This window comes from Ursus arctos, unplaced genomic scaffold (genome assembly GCF_023065955.2).
Source record: "Ursus arctos isolate Adak ecotype North America unplaced genomic scaffold, UrsArc2.0 scaffold_3, whole genome shotgun sequence".
In the NCBI taxonomy this organism is placed as follows: domain Eukaryota; kingdom Metazoa; phylum Chordata; class Mammalia; order Carnivora; family Ursidae; genus Ursus; species Ursus arctos.
Window position 1 is genome coordinate 10155002 of NW_026622985.1, and position 13352 is coordinate 10168353.

The window sequence follows — 13352 nt, forward strand, 5'->3', positions numbered from 1 at the left end:
CAGCCCCAGCTCCAGCTTTGCCGCCTGGATTTAGCTGACCCTCCTGCCTTGATAATTGGCCACTTCTGTCAAGGCCTCTTTGGCTTTTCCAGGCAAGCCTCTTTTGAGAATTTCGCACAAGTGATGGGCCCAGGGCGGCGGGTCTGACAGTCGGAACACTTGCCCAAATCACCACACTTATGTTCCTGTCCTACACAGTCAAATGACAGACATCACCCTCCCATCTGTCTGGCTAGTGTAGGAGAAAACGGTACAACCGGTCAGAAGTACAGATGGTCCCTCTCTCTCCCCGCCCTGCCTCCCGCTGTATGTCATCTGACAGGGAGCCCTGGGACCCCCTGTCTGGCCAGCCTCCAGGTCTGCACCACCTTTCTGGATGGAGGCAGCCCAGCCTGTGGCCCCGAGGCCACCTTATCTTGCTTATACTACCAAGGACTCAAGTCACCCATCTTCCCCAGCCTGAAGGACTGACTTGCGAAACAGCAAAACCGTGTCTTTTAGAGACAAAGTTCTTTCCAAATCATTCATATTTCACTTCAGGTTTTCTCACTGGAGCCCAATGTGGGGCTTGAACTCACAACCCTGAGATCAAGACCTGAGCTAAAATCAAGAATCCAATGCTTAACTGACTAGGCCACCCAGGCTCTCTCTCTCTCTCTCTTTTTTTTTTGCATAGAAGAAACCAAATCTTTTTTACTTACACAGCACCCTGATGAAGTCCTTACTGGTGTTTGGTCAGCCTCCCCCACTGACTAGCCTTTATTTTATGTGAAAAGGAAATGGAATGCCACTTGAAAGTAGATGTCAGCTGATTGGATGTATTGAGAATGAAGGTAAGCCACAAAGATGTAAACTAGACTGTAATTTAAGAAAAGACAGCATTTATCACTGGAGTACTGAGCAAAACCAGAGAGCAACCAACAAAAGACTTGACTTAAATCTCTGGTCTGCAGCTGTGGGCTTAGGTATGTGACTGAGGCACTCCAGGCAGTTTCCTCATTCATATAAAGGAAAAAAGGACCAGCGATTCTAGTCTTTTCTAGGCCTACCATTTTACAATTTTATGACCCAAATCAGTGTGAGATTATAAATTTCTATTCCATAACGTTATTTATAATCCTAAAAAGAAATGAGAACATATGAAAATATAAATACTTAAAACCAAGGAATTTTTAAAAATGCGTTCCAAAGAAACACTTGTTACTCACTGCTATTAAGCATGAGTCAATTACAAACATCTCACAAACAAAAAGTGGTACGATTTTAATAAGTTTGCCTTTGGATCTCATTCCTTTTCACTATTTTGAGATGTGTTTCTGTCTATCTACTATAATCTATCTATCTATCTATCTATCTATCACGATAATCTATCACTATATCTCCATATGCGTGCGCGCACACACACACACACGCACACACACGAAATGGGAAAAAGCAAAGAAGCACCAGGATTAGCTCTGACCAAAGAGGAAGAAATAGAACTTACGGGAGCTGCGGAGTTTTTGACCGTGACACTGGGGGTGGTGGCTCGCAGGGCTCCACTCACACCATGGTAGTATTTGAAGCAGATCTTAGTTTCAGCTGAAAAACAAAAATCAAATGGCCCTGAGAAGCAGGGTCTAACCCAGGAAGAGATAACCATCTCCAGAGGGACACCCCCAGGAACTGCCCCGGAATTCCTCCCATGGGCCAAGCAGGCCACATCTGATGATGCTTATTCAACGCATGTCTCCATGGACAAGACTGACATCTTTCTAAAAATGTGTCATCAAAAATTGCTCTTTGTACCCAAGGGAAATCTGTTATTTCAACGTCTCAGCATCCATCCAATCCCATTAGAGGTTACTTGTAATAAACCCTTACTTGTAAGATTCTAGGTGGTTTGGCGCCTACCTCCGGTCTGTTCTGTAATTCTTGGTTATTTAATTCATTGTGATTAGTATCTTAGCAACTTGGAGGGGGACTTTGAGAAGTTACTGAAATACATGGATGGGAGGCATATTTTCTAAGCTCTGGTGCACAGCAATGATAAGCTCTTTGCATCAGGGTTTGTTTTTCTTCAAAGTCCTATCTATGTAAGTAGAAAAGATACGGCCTTGGGGGCCCACACGGCCTGGGTTTGCTTTTTGGCTCCATTACCAACAATCTGTAAGACAACGAGCAAGTTCCTTAACTTCCCTTACCCCATGTTCCTTGTAAAATAAATAGAACCCACAATAGTACGTACTTGGATAAGCAAATAAAAGTTCTTAGAGTGCAAATAATGCATGAGGAGCGTGATGACTAAAGACAAAATCTGTGGCCACCCTGAGTCTAGCTCATTTGAAGGTGCCTTGCTTTTCCCAATTTACTGTTTGTAGGATTTTTCCTTTAAATTTGAAAAATTTGCCAGGCTATGTCTTAGTCCCTTATATTATTTTTGCTTGGAACAACATGAGAAATCTCCAATTTGAGATCCTGTTTCTCAGGTCTGGGAATTTGTCATCAATTATAATGTTTCAAAAAATAATGTCCACAATTTTCTTAGCATGCATTTTAGATATGCTTGTTATGGAAAATATGGACAATGAAGAAAAGTATAAAAAAATGTTCTAGGAGTGTTTTTGTGCACATCTGAGAGAATAAGCTTTAATATTATATGTAATGTAGTAAAATAATAAAGTACTAAAACTGCATTTTAAAAAATTAACATTAAACAAATAGGTTCAATTATCAAAACTTTGTTGATAATATTCTTTGTTGTATGGAATCATTGAATTCATTTGTAATTGTAAATATTCCTGTAATTTTGAAAATTTGGGCTTTTCCCTAAAAAAGAATGATTTTTTGAAAATTATGTTGGAGTTCAAGTTTGCTCCCTAGGATAATGGAGCAAAACTTGCTGGTTATCTACCCAACACCCATTCTCCTTTTCCTCCCTAATGACAAAAATCTCAATTTTATTTTGAATAGTAATGTCCAGCTAAAGTACTATATTTTGGAGCCTCCCTTGCAGATAACATTTATGTTGTTTTCCACTGTTATTTTGGGGTTTCTGTTATCTGTAAACTTTACTATATATAGAAAGTTTTCTTGACATAGAAGATATGAGTACTGCAATATTCTTCCTTAGAAGATGTGAATATTTCAAGGATTTCCTTCCTGTGGCCAGATTGCTTCCCCAAAAGCACTTTACACTTTCATTAGAAAATGTAGCTCTAACCATTTCATGCTATTGAGTATTATCGATTAAATGTAAGTTTAAAATAGTATTTCATTTTTATTTCATGTATTTGATTAGCAGGGAGATTAAACATTTTTTCACCAAATTTTAATTAGCCGTTTGTATTTCCTCTTTTTTATCCATCAAACTGTACTTGTCAAGACTTCCCACTGCCTGGATGATATCTGGGTGCTCACCTTTTAGTGGGTATGTTCTTCCTTTAGATATGTCAATACTTTCCATTTCCCTCCTAAGTCATTCTTTCCCTGCAGTGATTTTGCGTTATTGTTGATTGCCTTTTAAGCTCTTGGTGGACAATCTTACAATCTAGTTCCGTATTCTTCAAAGTACCTCACCGTTATCTGCACATTGTTAGGTATACACATCCAGACCCACTACTTCAGCCTGAAAGGCAGATATCTTGTAGGTTAGGGGTCATGGGGGAACGCTGAATAAAGCAGTGAGCTATATACCCAGGCAACCTCATTGAGCCAGTGCAATTACTGGTATTTTCTATAAAGAGCAGTTTCTCTGCTTGTAGGTGCCAGTGACATCAGCAAGGAGGGGCCAATGGCTTCACCTCAAGCACAGTTGGGTGGCAGAAAATTTTAGATAACAGGCATTCTAAACAGGCACTACTAGCTTTCCTTTCCAATAAAAGTATTCCAATGCCTTTAAGTTAGAAAGGTCAGGGTAGATAAGAACCATATGATCCTCTCACAAAAAGCATTTGACAAAATAAGTATCCATTCTTGATTAAAAAAAAAACGTATAAAGTAGGGATAGATGCAACATTCTTCAACATCATAAAATCCATGTATGAAAGACCCAGGGCTGATATCACCTTCAAAGGGGAAAAACTGAGAGCTTGTCCTCTACAGTCAGGAACAAGACAGAGATGTCCACTCTCACCATTACTATTTAACACAGTACTGGAAGTCGCGGCCTCAGCAATCAGACAACAAAAAGAAATAAAGGCAACCACGTTGGCAAGGGAGAACTCAAATTTCACTATTTGCAGACAACACAGTACTTTATGTAGAAAACCTGAAAGACTCCACCCTCAAATGTTAGAACTAATACATGAATTCAGCAAAGTTGCAGGTTATAAAGTTTATGTACAGAAATTTGTTGCATTTCTATACACCAATAATGAAACAGCAGAAAGAGAAATCAAGGAATTGATCCCATTTACAACTGCACCAAAACCCATAAGATACCTAGGAATAAATCTAACTAAAAAAGTAAAAGATCTGTACTCTGAAAACTATAGAATACTTATGAAAGAAACTGAAGAGGACACAAAGAAATGGAAAAGCATTCCACGCTCATGGATTGGAAGAACCAAACATTGTTAAAATGTCTATACTACCCAAAGCAATCAACATTTAATGCAATCCCTATCAAAATACCACCAGCATTTTTCACAGAGCTAGAACAAACAATTCTAAAATTTGTATAGAACCACAAAAAACCCCCACTAGCCAAAGCAATCCTGAAAAAGAAAAGCAAAACTGGAGGTATCATGATTCTGGACTTCAAGCTGTATTACAAAGCTGTAGTCATCAAGACAGTATAGTACTGGCACAAAACCAGACACACAGATCAGTGGAACAGAATAGAAAACCCTGGAATGGACCCACAACTATATGGTCAACTAATCTTTGACAAAGCAGGAAAAAATATCCAGTGGAAAAAAAAAAGATAATCTCTTCAACAAAATAGTGTTGGGAAAACTGGATAGCAACATGAAGAAGGATGAAACTGGACCACTTTCTTACACCATATACAAAAATAAATTCAAAATGGATTAAAGACCTAAATGTGAGACAGGAAACCCTCAAAATCCTAGAGAAGAACACAGGCAGCACTTTTTTTTTTTTTTACCTTGGCCATAGCAACTTCTTACCAGACACATCATCAGAGGCAAGGGAAACAAAAGCAAAAATGAAGATAAAAAGCTTCTGCACAGTGAAGGAAACAATCAGCAAAGCTCAAAGGCAGCATATGAAATGGGAGAAGATATCTGGAAATGACATATCTGATAAAGGGTTAGTTTCCTAAATCTATAAAGAACTTACCAAACTCAACACCCCCCCCCCCAAAAACCCATCCAGTTAAGAAATGGGCAGAAGACATGAATAGACATTTTTCTCCAAAGAAGACATCCGGATGGCCAACAGACACATGAAAAGATGCTCAACCTCACTCATCATCAGGGAAATACAAATCAAAACCATGGTGTGATACCACCTCTCTGTCAAATGGCTAAAATTAACAACATAAGAAATAAGAGGTGTCGGCAAGAATGCGGAGAAAGAGGAACCTTCTTACACTGTTGGTGGGAATGCAAACTGGTGCAGTCGCTCTGGAAAACAGTACGGAGGCTCCTCAAGAAGTTAAAAATAGAACTACCACACAACCCAGCAATTGCACTACTAGGTATTTACCCAAAGGATGCAAAAATACAGATTTGAAGGAGTATATGCATCCTGATGTTTATAACAGCGTTATCAATAATAGCCAAATGGAAAGAGCCCAAATGTCCATTGGCTGATGAATGGATAAAGAAGATGTGGTAGACACACACACACACACACACACACACACACACACACACAGAGGAATATTACTCAACCATCAAAAAGAATGAAATCTTGCCATTTGCGATGACACAGAGGGAGCTGGAGTGTATTATGCTAAGTGAAATAAGTCAGAAAGACAAATCCATATGATCTCACTCATGTGGGATTTAAGGAAGAAAATGGATGAACATATGGGAAGGGGGAAAAGAAGAAAAAAGAGAGAGGGAAACAAGCCATAAGTGACTCTTCACAATAGAGAATGAACTGAGGGTTGGAGGAGGGAGATGGGTGGGGGATGGGCTAGATGGGCGGTGGGTATTAAAGAGGGCACTGGGTGTTGTATATAAGTGGTGAATCACTGAATTCTACTCCAGAAACTAATATTGCTCTGTATATTAACTAACAAAATTTAAATTAAAAAAAAAAGCAACATTGACGAGAGAAACTGAGGGTGCACAAAGAAATGGAAAGACATCCCATGCTCATGGATTGGAAGAATATTATTTAAATGTATTGGATAATTGTTTGGTAAATAAAAGGTTAAAAAGATTTTTAAGAATTAGACATGTACATACATAACCAGCCATACCCTGATCTACATGTCCTAACATGTAGCTTTTCTGATTCTAAAATGTTTGGACAAATAGAAACCAAATAAAATGATATCTCTCAAAAAGAAATCAAATAAAATGTATATACTACCAAAAGCAATCCACACATTTAATACAATCCATATCAAAACACAAAGAGCATTTGTCACAGAACTAGCGCAAAAGATCCTAAAATCTGTATGAAACCACAAAAATCCCTGAATAGTCAAAGCAATCTTAAAAAAGAAAAGCAAAGCTGGAGGAAGCACAATATCCAGACTTGAAGTTGTATTACAAAGCCATAGTCATCAAAATGGTATGGTGCTGGTTCAAAAACAGACACATAGGTCAATGGAACAGAATAGGAAACCCAGAAATGAACCTGCAACCATATGGTCAATTAATCTTCGACGAAGTAGGAAAGAATAGCCAATGGAAAAAAGACAGTTTCTTCAACAGATTGTATTGGGAAAACTGGACAGTAACATGCAAAGAAAGAAACTGGATCACTTTCTTACAGCATACACAAAAATAAATTCAAAATGGATTAAAGACATAAACGTGATATCTGAAACAACAGCAACAAAAAAGCCTAAAGACAACACAGACAGTAACTTCTATGACATCAGCCATCGCAACATTTTTGCAGATCTGTCTCCTGAGGTAAGGGCAATAAAACCAAATATAAACTATTGGGACTCATCAAAATAAAAAGGTTCTGTACAGTGAAGGAAACAATCAACAAAAGTAAAAGGCAACCTGCAGAATGGAAGAAGATAAAAGCAAATGATGTATCTGATAAAAAGTTAGTATCCAGGGGCACCTGGGTGGCACAGCAGTTAGGCGTCTGCCTTCGGCTCAGGGCGTGATCCCGGCGTTATGGGATCGAGCCCCACATCAGGCTCCTCCGCTGGGAGCCTGCTTCTTCCTCTCCCACTCCCCCTGCTTGTGTTCCCTCTCTCGCTGGCTGTCTCTCTCTCTCTGTCAAATAAATAAATAAAATCTTAAAAAAAAAAGTTAGTATCCAAAATATATAAAGAACTAATACAACTCGACACTCAAAAAGCAAAGAATCCAATTAAAAGCTGGGCAGAAGACATGAATAGATATTTCTCCAAAGAAGACATCCAAATGGCCAACAGACACATGAAAAGATGTTCATCATCACATAACATCAGGGAAATACAAATCAAAACCACAATGAGATACCACCTCACACCTGTCAGAATGGCTAAAATTAACACAGGAAACAACAGGTGTTGGTGAGGATGCAGAGAAAAAGGAACCCTCCTGAACTATTTGTGGGGATGCAAAGGGGTGCAACCACTGTAGAAAACAGTATGGAGATTCCTCAAAAAGTGAAAAATGGAACGACCCTGCAATCCAGAAATTTCACTGCTGGGTATTTACAAGAATACAAAAACACTAATTCAAAGAGATACATGCGCCCGTATGTTCATAGCAGTGTTATTTACAAAAGCCAAATTATAGAAGCAGCCCAAATGTCCATCAACTGAACGGATAAAGAAGATGTGGTATACATATACAATGGAAATTTATTCAGCCATAAAAAGGATGAAATCTTGCCACTTGCAACAATGTGGATGGAGCTAGAGGGTATTATGCAAAATAATTCAATCAGAGAAAGACAAATGCCATATGATTTCACTCATATGTGGAATGTAAGAAATCAAACAAAGGGGAAAAAGAGAGAGAGACAAATGGAGAAACAGACTTTTAGTTATAGAGAACAAACCGATGGGTACTGAGGGGGAGATGGGTGGAGGAATGGGTTAAATAGGTGATGGGGATTAAGGTGTGCACTTGTCTGATGATCATGGGGTGATGTATAGAATTGTTGAATCACTACATTGTACACCTGAAACTAATATAACACTGTATGTTAACTTAACTGGAATTGAAATTAAAACTTTAAAAAAATAGAACTACCATATGATCTGGCAATCCTACTGGGTATTTATCCAAAAGAACTGAAATCAGGATCTTGAAGAGATATTTGCACTCCCATGTTCACTGTCCCACTATTCACAATAGCCAGGATGTGGAAACAACCTAAAGGTCCATCAGTGGATGAATGGATAAAGTAAATATGGTGTATATATAACAATGGAATATTATTGAGTCTTCAAAAAGAAGGAAATCTGAAATATGCAACAACATGGCTGAAACTTGAGGACGTTATGCTAAGTGAAATAAGTCAGTCACAGGACAAATATTGTGTGATTCTACTCATACACGGTTTCTAAAATAGTCAAATCACAGAAGTAGAGAGTAGAATTATGGTTTCCGGGGGCTGGGAGGGAGAAGGAAATAGGGAGTTGATATCAGTGGTATAAACTGAAAGTTATGCAAGATAAGTAAGTTCTAGAGATTTGTTGTATTAAATTATTCCTAGTTATCAATTCTTTTTTTAATAAAGATTTTATTTATTTATTTGACAGAGAGAGAGAGACAGCCAGCAAGAGAGGGAACACAAGCAGGGGGAGTGGGAGAGGAAGAAGCAGGCTCCTAGCGGAGGAGCCTGATGTGGGGCTCGATCCCATAACGCCGGGATCACGCCCTGAGCCGAAGGCAGACGCTTAAAGACTGCGCCACCCAGGCGCCCCCCTAGTTATCAATTCTGTATTATACACTTAGAGATCTGTTAAAAGGGTACATCTCATGTTAAATGTGTTTACTACAACAGAATAAAAGTAAAAGGAAAAAAAGCAAAAATAAAAAAAATAGGTTACAACAAATTGGTCTTCACAGTTAATCAGCATTTAACATGTACCAGAGCAGTCATACTATTTTCTAATTTGATCCTCACAAAATCCCTAAGAAGTGTAGGTAATTATTTTTAATCTTTTTTAAAAGTGCTTAGCACAATGCTTGGCATATAATAAGACCTCAACCAATGTCATCTGTCATTCTTTTTTTTACATCTAAAAACAATGAGGCTACAATGTGAAGCTAGTTATACAAGGTCGTATATGGAGTTCATGGTGGCTAGGATTTCAGTAAACGCATTAACTTTCCATTTGGTGATTTGTCTTTTAAAGATTTTTAATAACTCAAGACTGTTGACTAGCTAGGCAAGCAAACTTCCACTTCCAGTAATAGTGTACTAGGTAATTCAGAAAACATCTAGAAAAGCTGGAAAAATATGGACATAGATCTGCCTGAAGTAGGAATGCCAGGTAAAATATAGAATACTCAGTTAAATTTGGGTTTCAGATAAACAGAGAATACATTTTCAGTGTAAGTCTGTTCCAATTATTACATGGAACAGACTTACACAGAAAAGATATTCATTGTTTTTGTCGAATTCAAATTTAGTTAGGTAGTCTAGGAATATTTTCCCTCTAAAATTAGAAATCCTAGCCTGGAGTCATCAGAGACCTGGTGAGACAAGGCGACTATTGAGGACAAGATCCAGAAAACGAAAACTCATAGATGAGCCTAGGATTTGGGGCTGCTGTTTCCCTAGTCGGGGCTGGGGGCTGTGTTGATTCCAAAAAAATGCACTGAGAAACTGGAAAAGCTAAAAGAACTTTTTTTCAGACTTGCAGGGCTAAGGGGATCAAACTTAAGGGTTCAGGGTCCGCCAAAGAGGAAGACTTTGGTAAATCCTTCATGATTCAAGTTGGAACCCTGAACAGCAGAACAGATATGCTGTTGAGAATATACTTGCCCTTGCCCTTCAAATCATTTCAAGTCTTGAAATTCAATTGAGCTTAGTCTGGATTGCTAGATATCACCCAGAAGGAAATGTAAATCCTCTCAGGAGGGAAATACCATCATTCTTAGCTTCAAATTATCTCTACAAGTTTTCACTTACAATGTCCAGTTCTCAACGAAAATTGTCCAGACACATGCAGATACTAGGCAATGTATAAAACACCGATAGAACAAGGAGGCATTATAAGCTGATTCCTATGGTTTCTAGATATTGGAGTTATCAGACACAAGCTTTACTGAACATATACTGAAAACATTCAAGGAAATAAAAGACAAGATTGAAAATATCAACAACGAACGAAGCCTATAAGAATGAACCAAACAGAAATTCTGGATCTAAAAAACTACAATTTTGAAACAGTGTACCAATAGATGGGTTTTAAAGCAGATTAAACAAAATATACAAGCATATTTAGGGAACTGGAATATAGGTCAGGAAAAAATCCAGAATGAAGCATGCAGAGAAAAAAGGGATAAAATATAAAAGAGAAGTAAGAAACATATGGGATACTAGGGGGTGGTCTAAAGTATGTATAAATTGGAATCCAAAAGGAGAGGAGAGAGACAGTGGTGTTAAAGCCAAAAATTCTCCAAAAGTGAAAAATTCTCCAAAAAGTTCCCAAAGTTATAAAAAACATCAAGCTACAGATTCAAAAAATCCTACGAATCCAAAAAGAACACAGCACACAGACATCACTATAAAACTCCAAAAAAGAAGAGAAAAATCACACCATCAACCAGTGAAGTTAAGAGCTGGATTATCGTCGTAGGAGCAATAATTTGACAGATGACTATTCAGTATCAACAGAAACCAGAGAGGACAAAGGAATGACAGCTTCAGTGTGCTAAAAAAAACAACAACAACAACAACAAAAAAAACACAAAAAAAATCTGTTATATAGAATTCTGCAACCCAGAAAAATAATCCTTAAGAATAAGGTGATTATTCCTATTGCCGTCTGGACATTGCACAGATTGCCATCAGCACGAACACCTGAACTTCAGGGCAGGGTTTAGCTATCCGTATGTTACAATGTCTGCAATGCAGAAATGCCCACGTCTTATGGATCCAAATACGATCAGAGTAGATGACGAGAAAGACATTTGGACCAGCACGGAAGTAAAATGCCTTCCTTTGTGAACCACTTATTTGTGCAGAAAGGACCAAATGATCTATGCAATGACATGCTGTAGCAAGAAAAATGAGCTTCCCTTTCTAATCTTTCATTTATAGGAGATGTGAAACGAATGCAAACCATATCTTCAACATCCATGAAAAGCAATTTTAACTCAAGAGGTTATAATAACTATGAGAGAGTCAGTCCCAACAGTTATCTAAAAGGAGTAATGCAGAGTACAATATTTTCAAATGCTCAAAAAGGTCAAGAAGCAATGGGGAGGATGTGGAGATAAAGGAACCCTCAGGCACTGTTGGTGGGAATGCCAACTGGGGCCGCCATTGAGGAAAACAGTATGGAGGTTCCTCAAAAACTAAAAAAATAGAATGACCATATGATCCCATAGTTCCACTACTGGGTATTTACCCAAAGAAAATGAAAACACTAACTTGAAAAGATACATGCACTCCTATGTTTACTGCAGCATTATCTACCATGGCCAAGATATGGATATTGATAAATGAATGGATAGGAAGATGTGGTATAAATGGACAATGGAATATTAGTCATAAAAAATGAAATCTTGCCATTTGCAACAAGGATGAAATTAGGGTATAATGCTAAGTGAAATAAATCAATCAGTGAAAGATAAATACCATATGATTTCAGTCATATGTGGAACATAAGAAACAAAACACGCAAACAGAAAAAGAGACAAAGAAAAACACAGACTCTTAAGTCCAGAGAATAAACTGGTCGTTGCCAGAGGGGAGGTGGTGAGGGGGATGGAGAAATACATGACGGGGATTAAGAATGCACTGAGTGTTATACACAACTAATGAATCATCGAACTTTACATAGGAAACCGGGGATGTACTGTATGGTGACTAACATAATATAATAAAAAAACATTAAAAAAAAAAAAGAATACACTTATCCTGATGACCACCGAGAAAAGTATGGAATTGTTGAATCATTATATTGTACACCTGAAACTAATATAACACTGTATGTTAATTATACCTCAATAAAAAAAGAAGCAATGGAACCATAAGACACAAATTAAATTTTGAATCTGAAGAATCCTTAGCTTTAGTAAGAGGGAAAATGCCATTTTTAAAGAAATAATCAACATTAATGATATGAACCTTCTTAGGTCCTCCCAGTCTATCCTATATAGCAATATGCTCATTTGTATTTGTTTTTTTATTTTAAAATTGAATTAAAAGGAAAAAAATAAAATTGAATTAAATGGATTTTAAAAAACAAGTAGCTTAGAGAAAGGCTGTGATTTTTGACAAGAACAAAAGGGCTTTGTAATAAATGGGAATAAATGGAATCAGTGTTCATTGACAAGGCATCTAACATTGAAGATTCCATGATATAGGTAAACAGTTAACACTTGGAAAAGCCATTCTAATTTAAAGCTGATATTGTCTGTTGGATATTTTGAAGGTAGAGTTTTAAAGCCTCTCACGTATCAGCCCCTGGTTTTGGACTAACACCAGAACGAGGCAGTCACCTTTTATATATGCTTGCCCTGTAACATTTCATTTTAGCAGTTTGCATTCAAGAACTCACTCAAAAAAAGAAAATTATGTAAGTGTGAAAGCCATAAGAAGTTGTACCAAAAAACTATTCTACTATAAATAGCTCTGAAAAACATGGTGTTTTCACTTGGCATTCAAATGATATTTTTGTAGTAAAATTCTCATGAAAGTAATATTATATTACAGAATATCAAATTGATTTGTTAAAATTTTGTAATTTGTAGGATATTATCTCACTTAAATCTGCACTTCCAGAAATGGTTTAGCATGCTCCATTACAGACTAATTATATTAGCTCTGTAATTTGAAAATAATTGAAAAAAACGAAGTCATACATTTTGAATAAACAGAGGAGACATTCCCATCTTTAAGTATTTCAGATTTGCCTGACTTATAAAAATTGTCATGTGATAAGGCCATGTTTCTATAATAGCTAAATTATGATTACTTCAATGAAAAATATTTAATTGCAACTTCTTTCTGAAGTAATTGTAAAAACTAATATGTCTCTTTTTACGTGAAGAACTGTACATTATTTAAGTAATTTCTCATTTAGAACAGCAGCA

General features: G+C 37.2%; 1 protein-coding gene across 1 annotated transcript in view; it reads right to left on the reverse strand.

Moving 5' to 3' along the window:
• Nucleotides 1-13352, reverse strand: part of HECW1 (HECT, C2 and WW domain containing E3 ubiquitin protein ligase 1) — a 436937-nt gene that overhangs the window by 185745 nt on the left and 237840 nt on the right. The window contains exon 4 of the mRNA XM_026502740.4: nucleotides 1487-1581. Coding sequence (XP_026358525.3) covers nucleotides 1487-1581 — 95 coding nt within the window. The remainder of the gene's footprint in view (nucleotides 1-1486; nucleotides 1582-13352) is intronic.